The sequence below is a fragment of the Silurus meridionalis genome, chromosome 27, assembly GCF_014805685.1.
Source record: "Silurus meridionalis isolate SWU-2019-XX chromosome 27, ASM1480568v1, whole genome shotgun sequence".
Classification (NCBI taxonomy): domain Eukaryota; kingdom Metazoa; phylum Chordata; class Actinopteri; order Siluriformes; family Siluridae; genus Silurus; species Silurus meridionalis.
In genome coordinates this window covers 17,354,489-17,378,861 of record NC_060910.1, presented here as the reverse complement: position 1 = coordinate 17,378,861, position 24,373 = coordinate 17,354,489, and the positions used below count along the sequence as shown (strand labels likewise).

Below are 24,373 nucleotides of genomic sequence, written 5' to 3'. Positions count from 1 at the left end.
TGCTGCTTCGGAGAGCAGGTGCCTCGGCCCGTGCCAGGAGAGACGCCGTGATGGAGTGCTGCAGCATACCAAGCGACCGGAGAAAAGGAGAGAGAGAGAGAGAGAGAGAGAGAGAGAGAGAGAGAGAGAGAGGGCTCACATTTTTTAGACTCTGAGTTAAAAGTCCAAATGAAGAAAATCACATACACGTCGTCATCATCATGACTGAGTACACTACACACTCACTCACACACACACACACACACACACACACACACACACACACACACACACACACACACACACACACACACACACACACACACCTGCTTTCACTCTGGGGTACAATGAGAAAGAGAGAGCAAGAAATAGAGAAACTCAGAGGGAGAAAGAGAGTAAGAGAGAAGAAAGAGAGAGAATGGAAGGAGAGAAAAAAGGTGGAAGAGAGGGACAGAGAGGAGAAGCAAGCAAGAGAAGAAGACTGACAAACAGAGAAAGAAAGAAGGAGAGAGATGCTGAGAGAGGGGGACAGTGTGAGAGAGGGAGAGAGCAAGGGGGACAGTGTGAGAAAGAGAGGGGGACAGTGTGAAAGAGAGAGAGATGGGGGAATGAGAGTGAAAGAGAGAGAAAGAGAGAGCAAGAGAGAGAGAGATGGGGAAGTGAGAATGAAAGAGAGAAAGAGAGAGAGATGGGGCAGTGAGGTGAAAGAGAGAGAGAGAGAGCGCGAGATGGGGAACAGTGAGAAAGAGCGAGAGAGTGAGAGAGAGAGAGAGTGAGAGAGAGAGAGAGAGAGAGAGAGAGAGAGAGAGATATGGGGAACAGTGAGAGAGAGAGAGAGAGAGATGGGGGGAACAGTGAGAAAGAGCGATAGAGAGAGAGAGAGTGAGAGAGAGAGAGAGGGGGGGTGACAGGTGGCCACTGAAAGGCTTGTTTATTTGTGTGCATTGTGTCCTTATAAGAAGTGTTATAAATGTTCTACTCCACTTTATATTCGCTCCTGAGTCACTGTTTTATAAATGTCCACACAAATAGAGGAAGAAACAGACTGAATACAAAAACATGGATGTGCTGATTAAACAAACAAACAAACAAACAAACAAACAAAATAAAACAGAGAGAACCGAACAGTCTTCAACCACAACACTAAGCTCTATCCCTCTCTCATACACCTTTATCCATCTCTCCCTCTTTTCTCTGGCTCTATCAGTGCTTATTTCTGCATCTCAAACTCTTCCTCCTTTTCTTCCCCCCTCTCTCTCTCTATCACTCTATCCCTTTCTCAGTCTGCCTTCCCTCACTACTGTCACGTTTCCTCAGGTTCCTCCCTTCACCTTTATGCATGCTGAGGGCTCACCACCAACCCCCACAAACACTCGGTGAGAACGTGTGAATAAAGCGATTAATGAGTGGGGGGTCTGTAAGACGGCTTTACGTGCCTTCGTTCCGGTCTCGGCGTGAACGTGTGAAAGTGTAGAGCAGCGATCAGCGTGTACGGCTGATAAAATAAAGAAGAAAAAAACGGTGGGTATAATATGAGCTCTACATGAACATATGAAGGAGGCGAATTCTGACACCTCGGTGGTTCCTCTCCTCGGGGGAAAGATGGGGGCGAAGTGAGCATCAAGGACGAGCTCGAGTGCATGTTTTTCGGCTGCAAAGTTTCTCGCCTAGCAACGGCACGGTCCGTTTCCCGTCCACGACGCCCACGGAGGAGGTACGGAGGAGACACGGACAACACGGAGGAGAGCGGATGGAGAAAACGCGGTGCGGCTCGGAATTCTAAAAGCGTTCGGCCGTTCTGCTTCGTTTGTTCACTTAATCACGCAGAGTAACAATTAGCGGGGACTTCGGCGAGCAGTGGGGTTGATGATTAACGTGACACGGTTTTACTGCGGACTGCGGAGGAAACACTGGCAGAGGGGGAGAGGGGGACTGAGAGTGAAAGAGAGTGAACGGGAGAGTGTGTGCGTTCGTCTGCAAGGACAGCAAAGAGACCAGAAAAGTGCTGCAGTGGGGAAAATCCTGCGGCTTCACACTTTATTCTCAACACACACACACACACACACACACACACACACACGAGCCAGTCGACCAGGAGGAACGATACGTCACATACACACCTAGAGACTCATTCGCTTTGTGTGCTGTGAGCTCTGCGTCATAAACACACACGTCTGAAACACTTGAACCGATATCAGAATGGACTTCTCCGTCCCCTCATTGCGTCCCCTCACACGTATGCTGATGGCCACAGTAAAGGCACATTTTAGAGCAGTGTGTTTACGACATACACCTCAGTGTTTGAGCTCCGGCCCTGAACCCTGAATCTGGCGTGAGCTTGTTATTATTGAGTAAAAAGGAGTGGAGATGAAGTAAAACGAGTCGTGGTAATTCGGATTTGTGGCTATAAGCTCCGCCCCCAACGCGCCCTGCGATCCGCAAACCAAGTTGGGTTTCCTAGTTTCTGAAAACAAGCATTTGTAGAGTTTTAGATTTGTTTTTATTCTTATATAACAAAGTTGTCCGTCATCCTCAAAAAACCCTCCTTTCACGTCAAATGTTTTTTTCTGGGACTTGATTTGAAAAAAAACCCTACCAAATGGCCGGAGTTAACGCGCTCTCCCTTCACGACTTAACACAAGATCTGATCTGATGTCCAGCATGTCTGACCGACACACTCCGCTAATAACACACTTTTAACCCTGTATATGTGCTCTCAAATACACCGTGCTGCGTTTAGTTCTTCCCCGAACTCTTCCCACATACAAGTTTGGGATCACGTGCAAATTTCCTAGTTTTCCAAAGAACAACACATTTTCATGCAATTCAAATTTTTGTCATTTCACAATTAAAGTTATTCAGATGATTGTTAAAGAATGATCCACTTTACTAGCACCCTTGTGTCTGAATGGGTCTGAAGTCTCCAAAAATTCTGGAACATCTTCCCTGAAAGGTTGAGGTTATGGAGACTCGACGTCAGATGGGATGTCCAAAAAGAAGCGCATACCAAGATTTTCCATATAGTGCATTCGACCGTCAATTTAGGAAAACAAACAAACATTATGTTAATGATGTGTGTTGGGTTTCCTGGTGTCATCACAGTACTGCCACTGAATCTACACTCTGGGTGAGGACGAAATCACCCCCACGTCTTCATAATCGGCTTTCGATGCCAAAAATCGTAAGCTTGGGCGGAAAGAGGATTAGCCAGCAATGCTAGCACGTCTATATTAACCTCCCGCTGCTGCGTGGCCCGGTTTCACGAGCTGGGATTATCGCTTTCCCTCCACTGCGTACTGAAATTACAGGCCCATAAAAACAAAAGATCCTAAAAAAAGTTTGACATTAGCATGTGTGTATGAGGCGTAGTGGGGGAATATGAATGACATCATCTGTCCCAGGCAGGAGCACTTTCATCCCATTTGCTGCTCAGGAACTGCGTATCGTATCGACAGATACCAGGATTTGATTCTGCTTATCGTGTTACACACACACTTCCAACCTGTGGAAAGCATATCTTCATGGTGTTGGTTTTGTGCACAGGGGGCAACATCGTGCTGGAACAGGCTCACGAATCTTCTAGTACTAACGAAGCATCCTAAAACATCCTATACACAGAATTTGTGGGAAGAGTTCGCCAAAGAACCACATACGGACGTCCACATACGTTTGATCGTCCCTCAAAAATGACTCGACTTCAGAACGGACTTCGTAGAACATCTTGTAATTATTATCTCAGATATGACTGTTCTCAACATAGACGAGATATCTCACAATTATGACTTTTCATTCCAGTACTCCAAGACCTTCAAACTTTCTCAGGGGCATCAACAAGTTTCCAAACACGTTTTGAAGTGTGTGCAATAGTTTCTTTCATCATTTTTATTTGTTAGTCCCTCAGTGAGCCCTTGTGTTGGGACACGCTTTATAGGTAATACAGTTTCCTCAGAAACGACACGTGACTGGCGACGTGACCTCCTGTGGCCTGATGCGAAAAGGTACTCGATGTCGAGGAAACGAGACAGATGCAGTGTGTTTTATACCGTCTGCGCTCTCACACACACACACTCCTTTTAATCCTGCAGTTATAATAATGAAGTACAGTTCAGTCCTGGGAATAAATAACCATAAATAACCACTGATACTCTTAGAGGAGAAAAGCACAGCAATTATATCTTTTACACACACACACACACACACACACACACACACACGCACACGCTTTGCTATGGCAACAAGCTGCACCTGAACCAACAGCCCCACACTGAAGACAGGAGTCACGGGCCGCGTCTCAAATCCACGCTAATTAACCTGACACGGCGGGGCGCGAGCCATGGTCACCATGGTAACCCACAGCGTGCAATGCGGCACTCTGGTCTCTACGCTGTGCCCTAGTGCCCTCCACTTGCACACTATCCAGGGCGGATTGACACGCGGCCATTACGCGTCCGGTTATTACCCCCTCCTATTTTAATGTATTTATTGTTGTTTAATGAATGAACAACACCAACAAACACTGTCTATTTTCATTTCCGTTTTACCCCCAAAAACATTAGGAACGCCTTTTATCTATATTTCGGTGAAGATTTTTTTTTCCAGCCGCGGCACCGAGACGGCGTCGGAACCGCGCTTCACACAGCAGCCGAGCGGCGGCACCTCCGGCGTGTCCGCGCCCCCATTTTTCTGATTTATTTTAATGACAAATACAGAAATATTTACTCATATCTTACCTTTTTTCCCGTTTTTTCCGCGCTGCCTGAAGAAACCGCTCACACAGGACTGTATCTCTCTCTCTGGTTCTGCGTGTATATATTTATATGTGTGTGTATGCGCGCGCGCTCTCACTGTCAACGCCAGCCGCGTGCGATCGCTTCGCGCGCGCGCTCGCTCGCCGCGTAATAACGGTCACCAGGGCTCGCGCTCGCCGCGCTTTTGCGTTATAAAAAACTAAAAATAAATAAATAATACAATTCAAATATCAATTTATTAACAAATAATGTAGTTTTTATTAACATATCTAATTATTTTGCGGTTTGTCTTAAGCTACTAAACGTCAATGAGCAAAAGTTTGTGCTATATATATATATATATACTGTATATATAAACTCTGCGTCTTTTACCAGTTCTTACTGGTTTCCATTACACGCCTTCACTGGTTCCTTAATGGTATCGAAGACCCCACTTATTTGTGAACGATCAGCAGGATGATGTAAATAAAACCATTCGACTGTAATACAGCTCAGAAAACCTCAGGTCACCTCGGCAGTCTCAGGTCACCTCGTAAACCATTACACAGAGTAATGTTATCTATTATGGAAAATCTTTATTTTAGATATTAGCACAGAAGAGTTCATGTACATTTTCATGTCATATATATATCACTATTCATCCAATCCATCCATCCACCAAAATATGCATCCATCCAGTCCCATGCTTGAACATACATATCCAATCATATCCATCCATTCATCCATCCAGTCCCATGCCTGAACATACATATCCAATCATATCTATCCATCCATCCAATCCCATGCCTGAACATACATATCTAATCATATCCATCCATTCATCCATCCATCCATCCAGTCCCATGCCTGAACATACATATCCAATCATATCCATCCATCCATCCATCCATCCATCCATCCAATCCCATGCCTGAACATACATATCCAATCATATCCATCCATCCATCCATTCATTCCCATGCCTGAACATACATATCCAATCATATCCATCCATCCATCCATCCATTCCCATGCCTGAACATACATATCCAATCATATTCATCCATCCATCCATCCATCCATCCAATCCATGCCTGAACATACATATCCAATTATATTCATCCATCCATCCATCCATCCAATCCCATGCCTGAACATACAGTACATATCCAATCATATCCATCCATCCATCCATCCATCCATCCATCCATCCATCCATCCCCATGCCTGAACATACAGTACATATCCAATCATATCCATCCATCCATCCATCCATCCATCCATCCATCCATCCAATCCCATGCCTGAACATACATATCCAATCATATCCATCCATCCATCCATTCCCATGCCTGAACATACATATCCAATCATATCCATCCATCCATCCATCCAACCATCCATTAATCCATCCCCATGCCTGAACATACATATCCAATCATATCCATCCATCCATCCATCCATCCATCCATCCATTCCCATGCCTGAACATACATATCCAATCATATCCATCCATTCCCATGCCTGAACATACATATCCAATCATATCCATCCATCCAATCCCATGCCTGAACATATATATCCAATCATATCCATCCATCCATCCATCCATCCAATCCCATGCCTGAACATACATATCCAATCATATCCATCCATCCATCCATCCATCCATCCATCCATCCCCATGCCTGAACATACATATCCAATCATATCCATCCATCCATCCATCCATTCCCATGCCTGAACATACATATCTAATCATATCCATCCATTCCCATGCCTGAACATACATATCCAATCATATCCATCCATCCATCCATCCAATCCCATGCCTGAACATATATATCCAATCATATCCATCCATTCATCCATTCATCCATCCAATCCCATGCCTGAACATACATATCCAATCATATCCATCCATCCATCCATCCATCCACCCATCCATCCCCATGCCTGAACATACATATCCAATCATATCCATCCATCCATCCATCCCCATGCCTGAACATACATATCCAATCATATCCATCCATCCATCCATCCATCCATCCATCCCCATGCCTGAACATATCCAATCATATCCATCCATTCATCCATCCATTCCCATGCCTGAACATATCCAATCATGTCCATCCATCCATCCATCCATCCATCCATCCAATCCCATGCCTGAACATATATATCCAATCATATCCATCCATCCATCCATCCATCCATCCATCCAATCCCATGCCTGAACATACATATCCAATCATATCCATCCATCCATCCATCCATCCTTATTTGTTTTTATTTCTGTTTTTATTTTTTGTATATTCTTTTTTGTATATTTGCATCTATTTTTATTTCTTTGTCTTGCTGCTGTAACATAGAAATTTCCCCACTGTGGGACTAGTAAAGGTTTATCTTATCTTATGCCTGAACATACATATCCAATCATATCCATCCATCCATCCATCCATCCATTCCCATGCCTGAACATACATATCCAATCATATCCATCCATCCATCCATCTATCTATCCATTCCCATGCCTGAACATACATATCCAATCATATCCATCCATCCATCCAATCCCATGCCTGAACATACATATCCATCCATCCATCCATCCATCCATCCATCCATCAAGTCAAGTCAAGTCAAGTTTATTTGTATAGTGCTTTTAACAACAGACATTGTCTCAAAGCAGCTTTACAGAAATCAACAGTGAAGGTGAATGGTATGCATTTATCCCTGATGAGCAGCCATGGCGACTGTGGCAAGGAAAAACCCCATTAGATGTAATGAGGAAGAAACCTTGAGAGGAACCAGCCAATCATAACCATCCATCCATCCATTCCCATGCCTGAACATACATATCCAATCATATCCATCCATCCATCCATCCATCCATCCATCCAATCCCATGCCTGAACATACATATCCAATCATATCCATCCATCCATCCAATCCCATGCCTGAACATACATATCCAATCATATCCATCCGTCCATCCGTCCATCCATCCATCCCCATGCCTGAACATACATATCCAATCATATCCATCCGTCCATCCATCCCCATGCCTGAACATACATATCCAATCATATCCATCCATCCATCCATCCATCCATCCATTCCCATGCCTGAACATACATATCAATCATATCCATCCATTCCATGCCTGAACATACATATCCAATCATATCCATCCATCCAATCCATGCCTGAACATATATATCCAATCATATCCATCCATCCATCCATCCATCCAATCCCATGCCTGAACATACATATCCAATCATATCCATCCATCCATCCATCCCCATGCCTGAACATACATATCCAATCATATCCATCCATCCATCCATCCATTCCCATGCCTGAACATACATATCTAATCATATCCATCCATTCCCATGCCTGAACATACATATCCAATCATATCCATCCATCCATCCATCCAATCCCATGCCTGAACATATATATCCAATCATATCCATCCATCCATCCATTCATCCATCCAATCCCATGCCTGAACATACATATCCAATCATATCCATTCATCCATCCATCCATCCATCCATCCATCCATCCCCATGCCTGAACATACATATCCAATCATATCCATCCATCCATCCATCCCCATGCCTGAACATACATATCAATCATATCCATTCATCCATCCATCCATCCATCCATCCATCCATCCATTCCCATGCCTGAACATACATATCCAATCATATCCATCCATTCATCCATCCATTCCCATGCCTGAACATACATATCCAATCATGTCCATCCATCCATCCATCCATCCATCCATCCATCCATCCATCCATCCATCCAATCCCATGCCTGAACATATATATCCAATCATATCCATCCATCCATCCATCCATCCAATCCCATGCCTGAACATACATATCCAATCATATCCATCCATCCATCCATCCATCCATCCATCCTTATTTGTTTTTATTTCTGTTTTTATTTTTTGTATATTCTTTTTTGTATATTTGCATCTATTTTTATTTCTTTGTCTTGCTGCTGTAACATAGAAATTTCCCCACTGTGGGACTAGTAAAGGTTTATCTTATCTTATGCCTGAACATACATATCCAATCATATCCATCCATCCATCCATCCATTCCCATGCCTGAACATACATATCCAATCATATCCATCCATCCATCCATCTATCTATCCATTCCCATGCCTGAACATACATATCCAATCATATCCATCCATCCATCCAATCCCATGCCTGAACATACATATCCAATCATATCCATCCATCCATCCATCCATCCATCAAGTCAAGTCAAGTTTATTTGTATAGTGCTTTTAACAACAGACATTGTCTCAAAGCAGCTTTACAGAAATCAACAGTGAAGGTGAATGGTATGCATTTATCCCTGATGAGCAGCCATGGCGACTGTGGCAAGGAAAAACCCCATTAGATGTAATGAGGAAGAAACCTTGAGAGGAACCAGACTCAAAAGGGGAACCCATCATCATTTGGGTGACATCAAGAGTTTGATCATAAATCTTTCAACAATACAGAACACTGGAGAGTGAGAACTAACATGAGCACTGGAGTATAAGATTATAAGTAAATGTTCTTTCAACAGTCTTTGGTACAAATGTAGGGGCTACTAAACTCAACATTTGTGATCATCGCAGATCCAGCATCCATCCATCCATCCAATCCCATGCCTGAACATACATATCCAATCATATCCATCCATCCATCCATCCATCCAATCCCATGCCTGAACATACATATCCAATCATATCCATCCATCCATCCATCCATCCATCCATCAATATCCCATGCCTAAACATTCATATCCATCCATCCATCCATCCACCCATCCACCCATCCATCCATCCCATTTAATCCAATACCAATCTACTCATCCAATCCTATCCTTAAATATCCACATATCCCTCCATCCAATACCATGTCTAATCATTCATATCAATTCATATATCCATCCATTCATCCATCTATCCATCCATCCTATTTAATCCAATACCAATCTACTCATCCGATCCTACCCTTAAATATCCATATATCCCTCCATCCAAAACCATGTCTAATCATTCATATCCATTTGTATCCATGCATCCATCTATATTACATATCCTTCCATCCACTATCATTCCATCCATGTATCCATCTATCCAATCAAATCCCATGCTTATTCAATTCAATTCATTTTTATTTGTTAAGCGCTTTTAACAATGAACATTGTCTCAAAATATTTTGCTAAGCAGATTTTGGTATCAGTTTCTCACTTCACTATTTATTTTTTCAGACAACCATTTACTATTCCATTTTTATACAAATATCTGTACTTTCGACTTTTCACATGTTTAAAACAGGCTTGTTACTTTAGTTTAAAATCTATTTGGTGACATGATCAATATCCTTTTCTTTTTTCTCAAGTACTTCAACTTTTACTTCAGTGAAGGACGTGTGCGCTTTTGTCATCTCCGCCATCCATCCATTTATCCAATCTAAACCCATTTCATCCATCCCAATCAAACAACACAATCCCATTCCAGTTAATATACATTTTCATTCCTATATATCCACATATCCATCCATCCACCTCCAGTAACTGCTTTAATTCTTGTAAAGAAAAACTAAACAGGATTGTGTTTAATCACCGCTTACTATTCCCACATCTAGAAGATAACCAAAGCCAACTCACCCATGCCCTGGGAAAAAACCAGAGAAGATCCCCGACTGACATGGAGAGAACATACAAAGTGCCTACATCAGTCTGAAGCCCTTCAGTACATATTTATTCACAATGCATATCTACATATTAACAATATATTTTCTTTTTCTGGCATTAAACATATTTACACATCACATTTCTACTCATATTACTCCAGTGTACTTTCTAGAGGTTAATCTAACAAAAGTATAAAGTTTGAGGTATCTGGCAACAAAACAAGAATTCAAAGCAGAAACCAAAACATTTCCCAGATCGCTTTTCCAAAAATAAATTCTTTATTTGGGAAAAGGAAATTGGGCTTCACTGTGTTCCAGGAATATGGAAATGAGGCACACAACAAAACCTGGTGATGTTTGTTTGTTTGGTTGGTTGGTTTATTGGGATAAGTTCTATTTTCTTTCCAACCAGTTTAAAACCACATCTAACATCATTTACATTGTCTTAAATGTTTTCTTATTATTAGTACCAAACTCCCAATCCTACTCCCAGTCCTACTCCCAATCCCAAACCCAAACCTCCACAATCACCTGATTACCTTCTTAATTGGTGATTACTGCACATCCACATCCGGTCAGTGTCCAATTCAGAAAATCCATCAAAACGCTCAGGAATGGACAGAAGTGAAGCTGATCAGAGACTGGAAGGATTAAACCTTGTACAAATCCCACAGCAACAACGACACATGGAGAAAACAAATCTCCACCCAGCACACTCTCCTCTTTCTGATTGGCTCATTAAAGAGTGCAGAAGCACCTCATTGGCTGAACGGACTGTCAATAAACCTGAACAGGGAGTCCATTTAACTCCATAGAGTCAAGTGGGATCTCTGCCATGCCTTTTTTTTACACTAATTAAACATTTTCTTGCAGTTTTCTATTAAATATTTTTAAATATATCATTATTTTTACACATAATGCACTTCATTTCTGTAGGGAATCCATCTGTGTTTCCTGACAGCTTTGTTCTGGAAAGTTTTCAATTAATTATATAATATATTTACTTTCAATTGCTTTTTATTGATTTATTATGATTATTATGATTAAAGCTAGACACTGATAATTAACCACAGCCTTAAAATAAATGACCAATCAGAATAAAGGATTTCTCAAGCCGGCCTCCAGACTGTGTTGCCAGATTGGATCAGAAATAAACCAAGTGGACCTTTTATTCATTTTAATATAAATATAAAAGTTGTTTTTCGGATTTTTTTGGATGAGCATTTTATACACATTTTTCGAATGTTTATACAGTTGCAGCTCAACTGCTGCATTTTTATTTATATATAAAACACGTCTCCTGTTTCATATCACATAGCCGGTTTTGTATTCGTTAAAGGTTAAACTGTATCTTGTACAAGAGTAAAAAAAAAAAGAAACGTGAAAAATGTAACAACAATTGCATAAAAATTTCACAGCAGGTGTAACTGTGACTGTACGTCATCACACCGTTCTGTCGTTGATGAACTTCCCAGAACGGCGTGTTTTATTGCTCCTTACACTTGATATAAAGTCATATAGTGTATATAAGGCCTAATATGGCCGCCAGTCGAGCGACTACACTACAAGTTTGTAAGAATAAACTGTTTATCCAAGATTGTCATAATTCATTCATTTCAAATGAGTCTTTAATGTGACTCAAGTCGTCTCAAAAAGTTGCAATAGATCATGTGGTTGGTCCGAATCTTGACATTATTTTTACAATAATTATGGGAGTGACGTAACAGAAAAACTAACGATACGGACCAGAAGGTATGAGATGGTGGAGCGACTCATTCTTTTTTTTTTTTTTTTTTATCATAATTGGTCCTTAGCCTCCTTGTCATATTTCCATTATTGGAACTATAGTCAAAGTCGGCGTATGCAGACGTGTTGGTGAATCTGCCTCTTGAACATGTAACAATTTATTTTGTTTTTGATCAAAGGAACGAAATGAGCCAAATGACTCGTTCATTTTGACGAATGAGTTTGAAAGAACCGAGTCACTTAAACGATCTGAACTTCCCATCACTGGGCCCCAATCCTTCTACATCTATGAGAGGATTTGTGCGGGTGCAAACCTGGCAACCCGGCAGCGTCAACCGCCGTTGCCCTTGTTGTTCAGCCGAACTGCACTTCCGCGTCTTCGGCTTCCCTGCGCCCTGTGCCCCAAGCAGTGATCAGGGAACAGCGCATGGATCCGTAAGTAAGTCCGATCAGTGAGAACGAATTGATTACGACTCAACTGAGCGGCAGATCACCAGCCGATGCGCCGTTTCCTTCCTGACAGCGGTGGAGTGTCCCAAAGCTCCGCTCTCCCCCGCGCCGTGTGCACTACCGGCCTGAGACCGAGCGCGGCTGAGGGACACTACCTAGGGCCCTTTATAGCGGTTTGGGCGCGGCGCAGCTTTTGTATATAAGCAGATGTTTATGTATGTTAAAGTTTATATATTGGACAGATATTAAAACAGAACTGGTGTGTGTGTGTGTGTGTGTGTGTGTGTGTGTGTGTGTGTGTGTGTGTGAACACTCCAGTGAATGTAATAGGGTGTGGATCATTTCATCTAGTTGGGTTGTGCAATATATACAATATATAATATATAAAAATAACATTTTATAATGATGATGATGATGATGATAATGATGAGGAATATAAAGAGTATATCATCTGTATGTTCCTGTGACGTGGTTTGGTTTCAGTTTGATGTAAAGAAATGAAGAGAACTTCACTCTGAAGCACATCAGGCATGACTATAGAGGCGTAATCCTCACGGCTTTACAGATTGTGGTGCTGATCCGGCAGCTTGTACCGTATTTGTGTCGTTGCTGTGAGAACGTAGTGATGTCACGGGTTGTGTACAGGGTGTGTCGGTGTTGTCACGACGATCATCTTCCAAGTCAGAGCTGCGCACTCGAGCGTACAGACGAAGAGAGTTGATAAAAATAAAGCGCCGCCGCATCGTCACCATGAGATCCGTGAGGTTACTGTGAAGGGTCCGCTCGAGTGACTACCATGACAATCGAACAGGATTTACACCTCAAAAACATTGGATGAATATGATTTTGGTTCCTTTCCTGGTTTCCAAAAAATTAGTTATTTCTTTTTTTTTTACCTTCTGTTACTGTTTTTTTTTTTTTTTCCCAGACCCAGCGCCGGTTCTCAACTCAAAACACGAGTCAGTGACGAAGACCGCTCGGGCCGAGCCGTACCTCCTCATGTGTATCATCTTCTTCAAGTTTGACCCAAGGCCTGCATCCAAAAATGCCTATAGGTGAGTGGATCGCTTCACGTGACGTCACGTGTTCACGCTGAAATACGCGGTATCGCAGAACTCCCAACATACACTCGACACAGCTTGCTGGGTCATATCCAAGGACACATACTACCCTTAATGGAAAATAATACCCAACATGGACATGTGACATTTGGCACAGCCAGAAGAGCCAGAACATGGACATGTGACATGTCAAAACACTCAGCACAGCCAGGAGACTCGATTGCTGGGTAATACGGTGACGTCACGTGCACGTGACCAATACTGACCCCACCCCATCAAAAAATAATACCCAATATGGACATGTGACACGTCAAATCACTCAGCACAGCCAGGAAAGTCGATTGCTGCGTAACACGGTGACGTCACGTGACCCATATTGACCCCGCCCCCTTTTAAAATGATTGGCGAGCATGGACATATGACACGTCAAAACACTCGTCTGACCAAGGAGAATTGCAACGTGCACTTTTCACTAAACTAAACTCTTCTGTTTGGCTGAGTTTCCCCCTGAAACTTCCGAGGCTGTTGTTCTATGGTCCTTTGAAGAAAAAAAAAAACATCTTTGATGTTCATCTTGCTTTGGTTAAAACCCCGGCCTCGTTTACAAACCGTCTGATTAAAGATAAAGCAGCACTTGGTTGATGTTAATGAATACAACACACACACACACACACACACACACACACACACACACACACACACACACACTGCAAATGCAAGTGATGAAAGTGTGTAAGTGTGACCTTTGCCACAGTTCCAAGCTACGAAGCCTCATCCCTCAGCTGTGTGTGCGTCTACAGATTCTAGTACATAGTGTTTATCCTGAGACAAACCTCAAGAAACGTTTTTTTTCCGCCCAAATACCGTTGGTTGTGACATTCACAATGTACTTCGTCCTCGTTTGTAAAAGTGTGCGGAGTAAACATCGACTAAAAAACATTCCCAGGTTTATTTTTTTCCCGCATTTACTTTTTTGTCCTCAATCTGCCATCCGACTCCTTGTGATGTCATTAATAGGAGCTATAACTCTGATAATGGCGTGTTTTACGAGTTTATGTTGTCACAACATCGCAGGTTCCCATGGATCCGAGGGGCAACACTGGCTCGAGTATTCTCAGCAGAGATCACGTGAAGTCTTGAGAAATATCTGCGTCTGCTTGATTTTGAAACCGGTACATGGAGGATCGAGCAGTCCTGTCCTCTGGGAGATGATCTAGAATATTCCATTATAGTTACCACTGGCTTAGGAAATGTATCGCGCCATGATTTTATCACGTTTGGTTCCATCTCCGGAGGTTCTGTTTGATCCTGACTGTTTAATGAGTGCAGGCGATCAGAGCAGAGGGATGGATGTTGCTGTGCGTCTGTGTTCGCTAATCAATCGAAGGACTTTAGCCTGTTCGTTAGCTTAACGACGTTCCGCGCTGGGTTTTTACGACCGTTAAGAGCTGTGGCGTATCAGACTCTCTCTCAGACTCACTCCTTTCGTCTCGCTGTGCCTTTCCTTCTCTTTCTCACTTCCTTCTTTATCTCGATATATATCTTTCTGATTGTGCAAGTGATTTTTGTCCCTGTGGTTTCATGGTCCAATCTAATTTTTTTCACCCAGCAGAGAGGAGCGAGTTGTTTTCTCAGATTGAGTGCCGTGGCCCTGCTTTCTTACTGGAGTGAAATGAAATGGAGCAGAACAGATGGAGGCATTAATAGACTTGACTTCATAAACCACATGAACTCCAGGTACATTCGAGTCCTGTGAAGCAGCTTCCAGAAACTGCTTTCATTTCATCGTCACAAATGAATGACTTATAGTGGTAGCTTTGAGGCCACGCCTCCTTTACAGGGACTGATTGGTATAAAGCCTCCTTCTTCAGGACTGATGGTATAAAGGCCATGCCTTCTACACTGGGACTGATACTGTAGGTATAAAGGCCACGCCTCCTTCTTCAGGACCGATGGGTATAAAGGCCACGCCTCCTTCTTCAGACTGATGAGTATAAAGGCCACGCCTCCTTCTTCAGGATTGATGTTATAAAGGCCACGCCTCCTTCTTCAGGACTAATGAGTATAAAGGCCATGCCTCCTTCTTCAGGACTGATGTTATAAAGGCCACGCCTCCCTCTTTAGGACTGATGGGTATAAAGGCCATGCCTCCTTTATAGGGATTGATGGGTATATAAAGGCCACGCCTCCTTCTTCAGGACTGATGGGTATAAAGGCCACGCCTCCTTCTCCAGGACTGATGGGTGCAAAGGCCACGCCTCCTTCTTTAGGACTGATAGGTATAAAGGCCACGCCTCCTTCAGGACTGATGGGTATAAAGGCCACGCCTCCTTGTTCAGGACTGATGGGTATAAAGGCCACACCTCCTTCAGGACTGATGGTATAAAGGCCATGCCTTCTATACTGGACCTGATAACTATAAAGAACACGCCTCCTTCACTATAACTGATATGCATAAGGCCACGCCTTCTTTAACGGGCCAGGCCCCCTTACGTTCTTTTTTGTTTCTTTCTTGCAAATAAAACCGAATCTGCATTAATTTCTTCTTTCCTCTTAATAGATCTATTTATATTTCTCTTGCAGGCTCATTTTGGCCTCGAACAGAGATGAGATTTACATCAGGCCGTCCAAAGCTGCCGACTGGTGGGGCAGCGGCAAAGACATCCTCAGCGGTAAGAGCACAGTCATGTGACTTTGACCCGCGTCGTCATCTTTATTGCTCACTATATGGTTTATAGCACCTATATATAATATCCCACTACATACCTTCTATACATACTGGATCAGTTCATATGAACACACCTTTGTGTAGACGAGTCCAAGTGTAACTTGTTTTTCAGTCAGAGCCGTAATAAATAACCACCGATGTGAGAAAAGAGCACGTTTCTCGTACCGGCTCGCTCCGCTTCTCAGGGATGAGTGTGAGTAATTGACTGATCACAGGATACTAGACGGCCTGAGGGAGAAGGTCCGGGGTCACGTTGTCGTTCGCTGGTCTCTGTTTGTGCCACTTATCATGGGGTCAGTGACCGACAAGGGCCTTTAATTGAAGGCCGCGTTGATGCGAAGTGACAGGAATGAAGTGCAGAGAGGGAGGGGAGGAAGGGTAAGAGCGGAGGAGGGGGGGTTAATCTGCTGAAAGAGGGACGAGAGGATGAATGTTGATGAAGGGCGACGCAGAACATGGAGCCCACGGGATTCTCAGGGCAACGTGAGCGGCTTTGAGAAACAGATCCGATGGTCCGCGTCATGCTTCTTTCCTACGGGCGTATACACCAAATTATATTTGTTTTGGCTGTTAAAGGTGTAGTAGGTAATTTTATTATTGAATTATTGAATTGATTCTTTTTTATTATTGTTTTTCTTCTCCTAATGTGTCGATCCCAACCCACAGTATCTTACCTCACCTGCATGATGTCTAGAAAATGAATGACAGGAGCACAGACACTAACAAACCTTTCATGGTTTTACCATTGCAACATGAATGCTTCGTTCTGATTGGCTGGAACGTGTCCGTACATCTTTCTGGTTATTCGCAGTCTTATTTATGTTTGCTTTCGTAATGCTTCAGTAAGAAATAATAGCATTTCTGAAGTAAACGTTCGGGAAAGGGGAGTCTCCAGCGTCAGGGCTTTGAAACATTGACAAGACGAGAGCGAAAGTATAAACCGGCAAAAATGAATTCGCGTGTCAGTCACTAATAGACTGGAAATATCTTCACTTCAAGGCGTGTCACACTCTGAGGGTATTATTCCTCACCTAATAGTCGAGCCTGTCTCTTAAAAATCGTATAAGATTCATTAAACGCGCTCTCAGGAGACGGGGGGGTTCGAAGTCTTCAGGAAATTAAACGCACTTTCAATGAAGTGGATATGAATTATTTAAAGAAAATTCTATCTCGCCGTCGTTTGAATAATCCCGAGCGCAGAAAACTAGCCAGGTTTAATCATATGGAAATCCTTTTTTTTTTTTTCCTTTCCATCCAGGGGCTTCTTCTGTCCGAGCTGGGTTGTTCTAATGTTCCTGCAGGTGGAGGTTACTGAAATAATGTAACATACATTATTGTGTGTGTGTGTGTGTGAACTCAGGTGTGGATATGACGGAAGGGAAGGAAGGTGGATCCTGGCTCAGCATCAGTAAACGAGGCAAACTCACAGCTCTGACCAATTACCTGGAACACAAGAACAATCCGGAAGCTCTGGGCAGAGGTGGGACCTTTCACTCTTCTGAAAATTTCAAATAAACAATTCAAAAAGGAACTAATGTGTATACGTTGATGTTTTAGGAAACATTTTCCTTCCAATGACCAATCACTGAGCACTATTGCTTCCAACAACCAATCATTGATCCTCAGTAGTTTCACCTGTGCAGCAGTTTGTACTTATTTACGTTTCTTTTCATTATTTAATTATTTCATTTATTTGCTCACAGGGTTTTTGGTGACGAATTTCATGACCGAGAACTTGGACAGCTTCTCGTACCTGCGCAAGCTGTCGTCCGAGGGTCACCTGTACAACGGCTTCAACCTCCTCACCGCCGAATTCAGGTATCTGCTCAACAGGAGTGAAGGGGGTTCCAGAAGTGCAGAAATAAAAAGCAGAAGGATAAATAGGGTATGAGGTCATATGTACAGGGGTGAGTGTGAATAATGCACAGAAAGATACCATCTTTTTTTTCATAATGAAGAAGATCTGGATTTTTTCCCCTCTCTCTCTTTTGTGATGTGGAATAGAGCTCTAAAAGAAGTAATTATGTCTGATCTCAAAGGTCTAATCCATTGATCTGGCCACCTGCTCTCGCTGCTCTTCTGAGAACTGGATGGACTTTAAGAAGCCTGTTTAGAATTCAGCTCCACCGCCGTTCCTTCCAGCACACCCAGCACACCCAGTACACCGTGTCCTCTGGGGCTTCGTGGGCTCTTTGTTACAGTGAGGGGGGTTTATATTTGAAGAGCTGATTCCAGCAGACACAGCTGTGGGATTAGGGGATCTGAATAGTAAAGCGTTGGCGTGGCCGGAACAGACGGATGGCATGGTGTTCTGGAGCGTTAAAGAGGTTCATAGAGTAAAAATTATTCGTTTCGTATCAGTATCCGGGAAGCCGTGAGTGGCTCGCAAAGTCGTAGGTCGTCTTTACAACATCTGGAATAGCAGCAAGTTTTAGTTTACATCCCCCCCAAAAAAAGGAGCCTAGCAACTCAATACGACTCTCCAGCTTTGAAGGTCCACTCACTCATAACTCTTATTCCCACTGACCAATCACTAATCACTAGTTTTTCCTCTGACCAATCACTGATTCCTATTGTTCCTGATTACTAACTATAGGCTTAGCACTGGTGTTCTGAGAGAACCAATCGATGATCACAATTGCCTCCAACAACCAATCACTGATCCACTTTTTTACCAAAAAAAAACAACCACTTCATTTCCCCCCCAAAAACAATCACCGATCTTCATTTTCCCCAAAAAAAAACCAATCACTGATCTTCATTTTCCTCCAAAAAACAATCACTGATCTTCATTTTCCTCCAAAATCATTCACTGTTTCTTCCAGTCATTTATCAGTATTATTTCCTCTGACCAATCACTGCTCACCATTGTTCCCACTGACTTATTATTGATGGCCATTGTTTAAAAAACCAAGTCACTGCTCACCATTGTCCAGAAACAACCAATCACTGATCAGCTTTGCTCGTCCCACACCACTACCTCTTTTTCTTTTCTTTCATAGTCTTATACGCTTGTTTTTTATTTGTGTAGAATGTTGTAAACGAAGAGCTTTCCCCAGAGAAAAACATTTCTCCACACAGAGCGGTAAATTCGAACGCTTTCACTCAGAACTCAGTGTTTACGTGATGGTATACGATAGCAGCCGGGCGATGATCTAAAAACTCCCCACGTAAACACGTTGCGCAAACGCATTAACGATTTTTCTCGCCAGTTCCCGCGTCTGGATTGACCTATCATGCTAGGAAGCCGCTTATCAGCCGCTCTCTGACCTTCGGCCGTGGGTTCCTCTCTGTCAGTACAGACTTTCCAGAAGATAAGGCTGAGCAACGATAACACGGGCGACGATAACGCTCCACGTGCGCTGTTAACCTGACCTGTAAAAACGATTCTCTGAGGAATTTCCTTTAGCTTAGCCATTTGTCATCAAAAAATTATCTTAACGGAATAAAAAATCGATAAAAATGTAATATCACAATTTAACTGGCTAATATACTGATTTACTTTGTAACTAATGATCCTTTCACAGGAACTTGCGTGTCTCCGTGTGACATCTGACCTCCGCGCTCCCTGGTTGTTAGCGCTGATCCTGATTAGCATGCTAGCCGTCGTCTCCTCTCTCTTGCTGCTCGTCGGTGTGTTATGGCTCTCGGGGGCCGTGCCAGTGTTGGATGGAGATAAATGGAGTGTATAATGGCGCTAATTTGTGTGTTTAGTGTTCGCTAATTGTGTTTCATATACCCGTGTCGCCCCCACGCAGAGCCAATGAGGACACTGTGTGTTACTATGGAAACAGGGGCAGTCCGGAACCTGAGCGCCTCAAAGCAGGTTTGTTGTGTTTCTTTCTGGACAAGCACACACACAGACACACACAAACAGCAATTTGTTTCCATGTACTGTACATTGTATGTTGTATACTTGACAGAAATGCATGAGCAGTGTGTCTTTGTGTGTGTGTGTGTGTGTGTGTGTGTGTGTGTGTGTGTGTGTGTGTGTGTGTGTGTGTGTTTCAGCAGGAATCTATGGTCTCAGTAACTCTCTGTTGGACACTCCCTGGAGGAAGATGCAGCACGGTAAACAGCGCTTCACCAGTGTGGTGAATAAAATGCTGCCCCCTGAAGGTCTTGTCCAGGAACTGCTGCAAGTCCTTAACGACGAGGAACTGTGAGGACCTGTCTGTCTGTCTCTCCGCCAGCCTGTATGTGTGTCTCTCTCCATGTCTGTCTTTCAATCTGTCTGTCTACCTCATATTTTGGTCTGTATAACTGTCTCTCTGTCTCTCTTCCTGTCTGTCTCTCTGTATATCCTCCTGAATTTTTGTCTGTCTATCTGTCTATCCTCCTGATTTTCTATCTGTCTATTCTCTTGATTTTCTGTCTCTCTATCTGTCTATCCTCTGGATTTCTATTCTTCTGATCTACTGTCTGTCTCTCTGTCTGACTGATTTTCTTGTTGTCTCGCTGTCTGTCAGTTACACACCGTATATTTATTACTGCATGTTTCTGCACACTCGCATTCCTCTTACACACTGAACACCCCCCCCCCCCCCTCCCCTTCATCCCTCTGATCGTGTGCTGTAATCTCGGGGTTTTCACGTCGGCGTGTTAGAAAGGTATTTCCGAAGATCTTTCAATCGCCTGCAGTCTGAGGGGGCTGATTAATGAACTCCTCGTCTGGGCAGCAACTCGCATCTGTCTGATCCGACAGATTTCCTTGGATCTGACTTTCTTTCACACACACACACACACACACACACACACACACACACACACCTCTGTCTTTCTCTACACCTCATTATCAGTTCACAAACACAGACGGCTGTAGAGCCACACGAGTGCGTGAGCACGTCTTAGCGGTGTGTGGACTAGATGGAGAAAATGGAAACTGGAATGTTGATGAGGTGTTAATGTGTGTGTGTGTGTGTGTGTGAGATTAACCCAGACTAAACTCATATACAGCTATAATGAGCTTTAGAAGTGTCTTTGCTACACACACACTCACCCACACAAGATATGTGCATTCGTTACTACTACACGTGAGTGGCATAGTGGATCAGTCCATCGAAGTTTGCTGTGGGTTTATATATAATACTTCCACACCAGCGAGTATTAGGGGGCCAAGCATTTCCCCAAGATCAGTGCAAATTCAATTCCAACGGCGGTCTAATAGATACAGACATGCTAGTTTTTTTTTTTTATGTAATGTCTTGCGCCAAAGCGGTATTAATGTGCAATCATCTCTGCCAGACAAAAACATCCACGGGCTTCACCGGGGTCGTTCCTCTGTTTGTTTCTTACCTACTTGTCTCTTACTTATCGTCTGTCATTATCAATAAAAAGGAAAAATATGAGCAAATCGACTGTAGGGCTGAAAGTCTTGGGACAGCCAACTTTCACAGCCGTACTGTATGTGGTTCGTTCCCAAAAGTTCGAGACACACAATTGTATGAGATTTTACCTTCAAACTAGCAAAGGTCTGCTTTCACTGGGCTGGAAGTGTGTGGAGGATCTCCTGCTATGACCCTCAACCCTGTTGAACGTAATGGATGTTAACCCTGACTGCACCCCAGGCCTCCTTACCTACATCACTGTAGTAACACCTTTGAAGCACGAATCTCCACAAAAGTCTAATGGAACATCTTCCCAGAAGAGTGGAGGTTATAATAACAGGAAATAGAGACTAAATGTGGAACAGGATGTTCAATCTTGTGCTCAGGTGTCCACATACCTTTGCAGGAAATAGGATGGACTGAAAGTATTAAGTAATTGTATAATTACATGATATATTTCTTTCTCCTTTCTTTGTTCTCCCTCAGAAATACACCAGACAGCATGCAGGAGAGTCAAGGTGAAGGCTACAATAAGACCTGGCTCAAAGCTCTGTCCGCTGTGTGTGTACGTGCCCCGGGTTACGGCACCAGGTAGGCGAATTGGTTTTCTTTATGGGAGTGCCACACAGGGCCTCTTCTTCCAAGAGGAAGTGGTAGTAAAGGGAGGTGACAGCTCACTGATTAAGACATTAGACTTCAAATCAGAAGGTTGTGTGTTCAAATCCTAGCACCACTAAGCTGCCACCACTGAGCAAAGCCCTTAATCCTCAACTGCTCAGTTGTATAAACGAGATAACTGTGTATAAGGACGTCTGCCAGATGCTTAAATGGTGTGTGTGTGTAAACTCAGAAACAAAAAGCTGTTGCCATTCATGTAATAATTAAATAAAAACAAAAAAACGAATGAATACAAAGTATACAGATTCCCTATCAGCAATAACCATATCAGCCAATCATTATTCAGGTGGGAGTTGGGTTACGATTAATCGGTTTTGATTGTCGATTGATTAAACTATCGGCAAAAAGCCATACAATAGTTTTTCCGGTTTGTGTCTGTTTCTGGAGCGGCTGAGATTCGTCATTATACTGTACAAGAGCGGCCTCTAGAGGTGAAATACTGACTCAACTTGCTGTTTGCTTTGACAGTAAGACTGTGCCCTGCACCTCATTCATGTTATTTTTTAGTGCTTAAAATGAAAATGAATAAAATTTGAAGAATTTCCAGTGAAATACTATGGATTACAAATTACAGAATTCAATAAAATTCATTTAAACCTATTGTTGATATTACAGCTGAAGATTCACCCATTCTTTGTTTCGTTTCGGTTTCAGGACGAACACCATCATCCTGATTGACAACGAAAACAACGTCAGCTTTACCGAGCGCACCATGTTGAACTGCGACGTCACCCAGTGGAGCACACGGTCCTTCCAGTTCAAGCTGCAGGAATAAGCAGGCCACGCCCACCACTGCCACTCGTGCCTTTTTCCCCTCGTTCCATTTCACTCTTAGACTTTTTCCCCCTGAAGGCGATCGGAGGGCTTTTTATCTGCAGGCATCGCTGGGCAGGTTCATGAATTCTTCGTCACGTGGCGGACCCTGATCATGACGTCTGTGGTAGTTTTGAATGTTGCACTAAATGTTATTTTGGCCATAAAAAAAAAAAAAAAAAAACTAACTACAGTTTCTCAACATTGATATGAGGCGTGTTATAGTAGAGTAGTGTTATATTGATCTCTAATTGTTTTGAAGGCTTTCTGCCAAAGAAACCAGACTGTTTATTTTTTCATTAGGAGACATCAGTGTTTCATTAGTCACCTGGTATAAATGGTTCAGCTCACGTATAGCACAACTCAGGAACTGCACACCATGTACAGAGCTCTGATCACCACAATAAACCTTATTTCACCTTCCAAAAGTGTACAAACTGTGGCATGGAGCGTTTTCCACCCCACGTACAACATGTACCAATTTAAAAAGCAATATATGCTCTCTCCAAAACCACACTGGAAGCCCCTGCATAGCTTTTTCAAACATCTACTAAACACCTTGACAAGTCCCATCACTTCCACAACAAGCCTGCTGATAACCAATGAGTCCTACAGCAGGTTTCACCAAATCCAGATCATTCCCAATGGTGTTAAACCACAATCACTTCCACAGACGTTTTGACCAACCCCAATCACTTCCACAGATGTTTCAACCAATCCTGATCACTGCAAAGGAAGATTTGACCAACCCCAAGCACTTCCACAGATGTTTTGACCAACCCCGATCACTTCCACATATGTTTTGACCAATCCTGATCACTTCTACAAATGTTTTGACCAACCCCAATCACTTCCACAGATGTTTTAACCAACCCTGATCATTTCCACAGATGTTTTAACCAACCCCAGATTATTTCCACAGATGTTTTGACCAACCCCAATCACTTCTAAAAATGTTTGACCAATCTTTATCACTTCCACAGATGTTTTGACCAATCATGATCACTTCCACAGTTATTTTGACCAATCCCAATCACTGCCACAGATGTTTTGACCAACCCCAATAACTTCCACATATGTTTTAACCAACCCCATCACTTCCACAGATGTTTTGACCAGTCCTATTCACT

The 24,373-nt window shown here is 42.9% G+C and overlaps 2 protein-coding genes across 9 annotated transcripts in view; one reads left to right on the top strand and one right to left on the bottom strand.

Annotated features, from left to right (window-relative positions):
- arvcfb (ARVCF delta catenin family member b) overlaps window positions 1–11,163 on the bottom strand; it is a 111,209-nt gene extending 100,046 nt beyond the window's left edge. For 2 of the 6 annotated variants that reach the window (XM_046841262.1, XM_046841260.1), the window contains exons 1-2: window positions 10,980–11,163; window positions 10,415–10,449 (exon numbers count right to left, since the gene is read on the bottom strand). The gene's annotated coding sequence lies outside the window, so the exon portion shown is untranslated. Of the gene's footprint in view, window positions 1–4,709; window positions 4,838–10,414; window positions 10,450–10,979 lie in introns of those variants that run through there. The other 4 variants (XM_046841261.1, XM_046841259.1, XM_046841265.1 and 1 more) reach the window with 3 other exon arrangements.
- Window positions 11,164–12,471: 1,308 nt separating this feature from the next.
- tango2 (transport and golgi organization 2 homolog (Drosophila)) lies at window positions 12,472–23,671 on the top strand. 3 transcript variants are annotated; one of them, XM_046841423.1, is made up of 9 exons: window positions 12,472–12,625; window positions 13,565–13,691; window positions 16,281–16,369; window positions 17,786–17,905; window positions 18,129–18,243; window positions 20,184–20,251; window positions 20,440–20,587; window positions 22,239–22,343; window positions 23,085–23,671. In XM_046841423.1, exons 1-9 carry the CDS (start codon window positions 12,475–12,477, stop codon window positions 23,203–23,205), a joined length of 1,044 nt encoding a protein of 347 aa, XP_046697379.1. In that variant the 5' UTR covers window positions 12,472–12,474; the 3' UTR covers window positions 23,206–23,671. The 3 variants fall into 3 exon arrangements, with proteins under 3 accessions (XP_046697379.1, XP_046697378.1, XP_046697380.1); XM_046841422.1 differs by having other exon boundaries at window positions 20,437–20,587; XM_046841424.1 differs by having other exon boundaries at window positions 12,490–12,621; window positions 20,437–20,587.
- The last annotated feature ends 702 nt before the right edge of the window (window positions 23,672–24,373 follow it).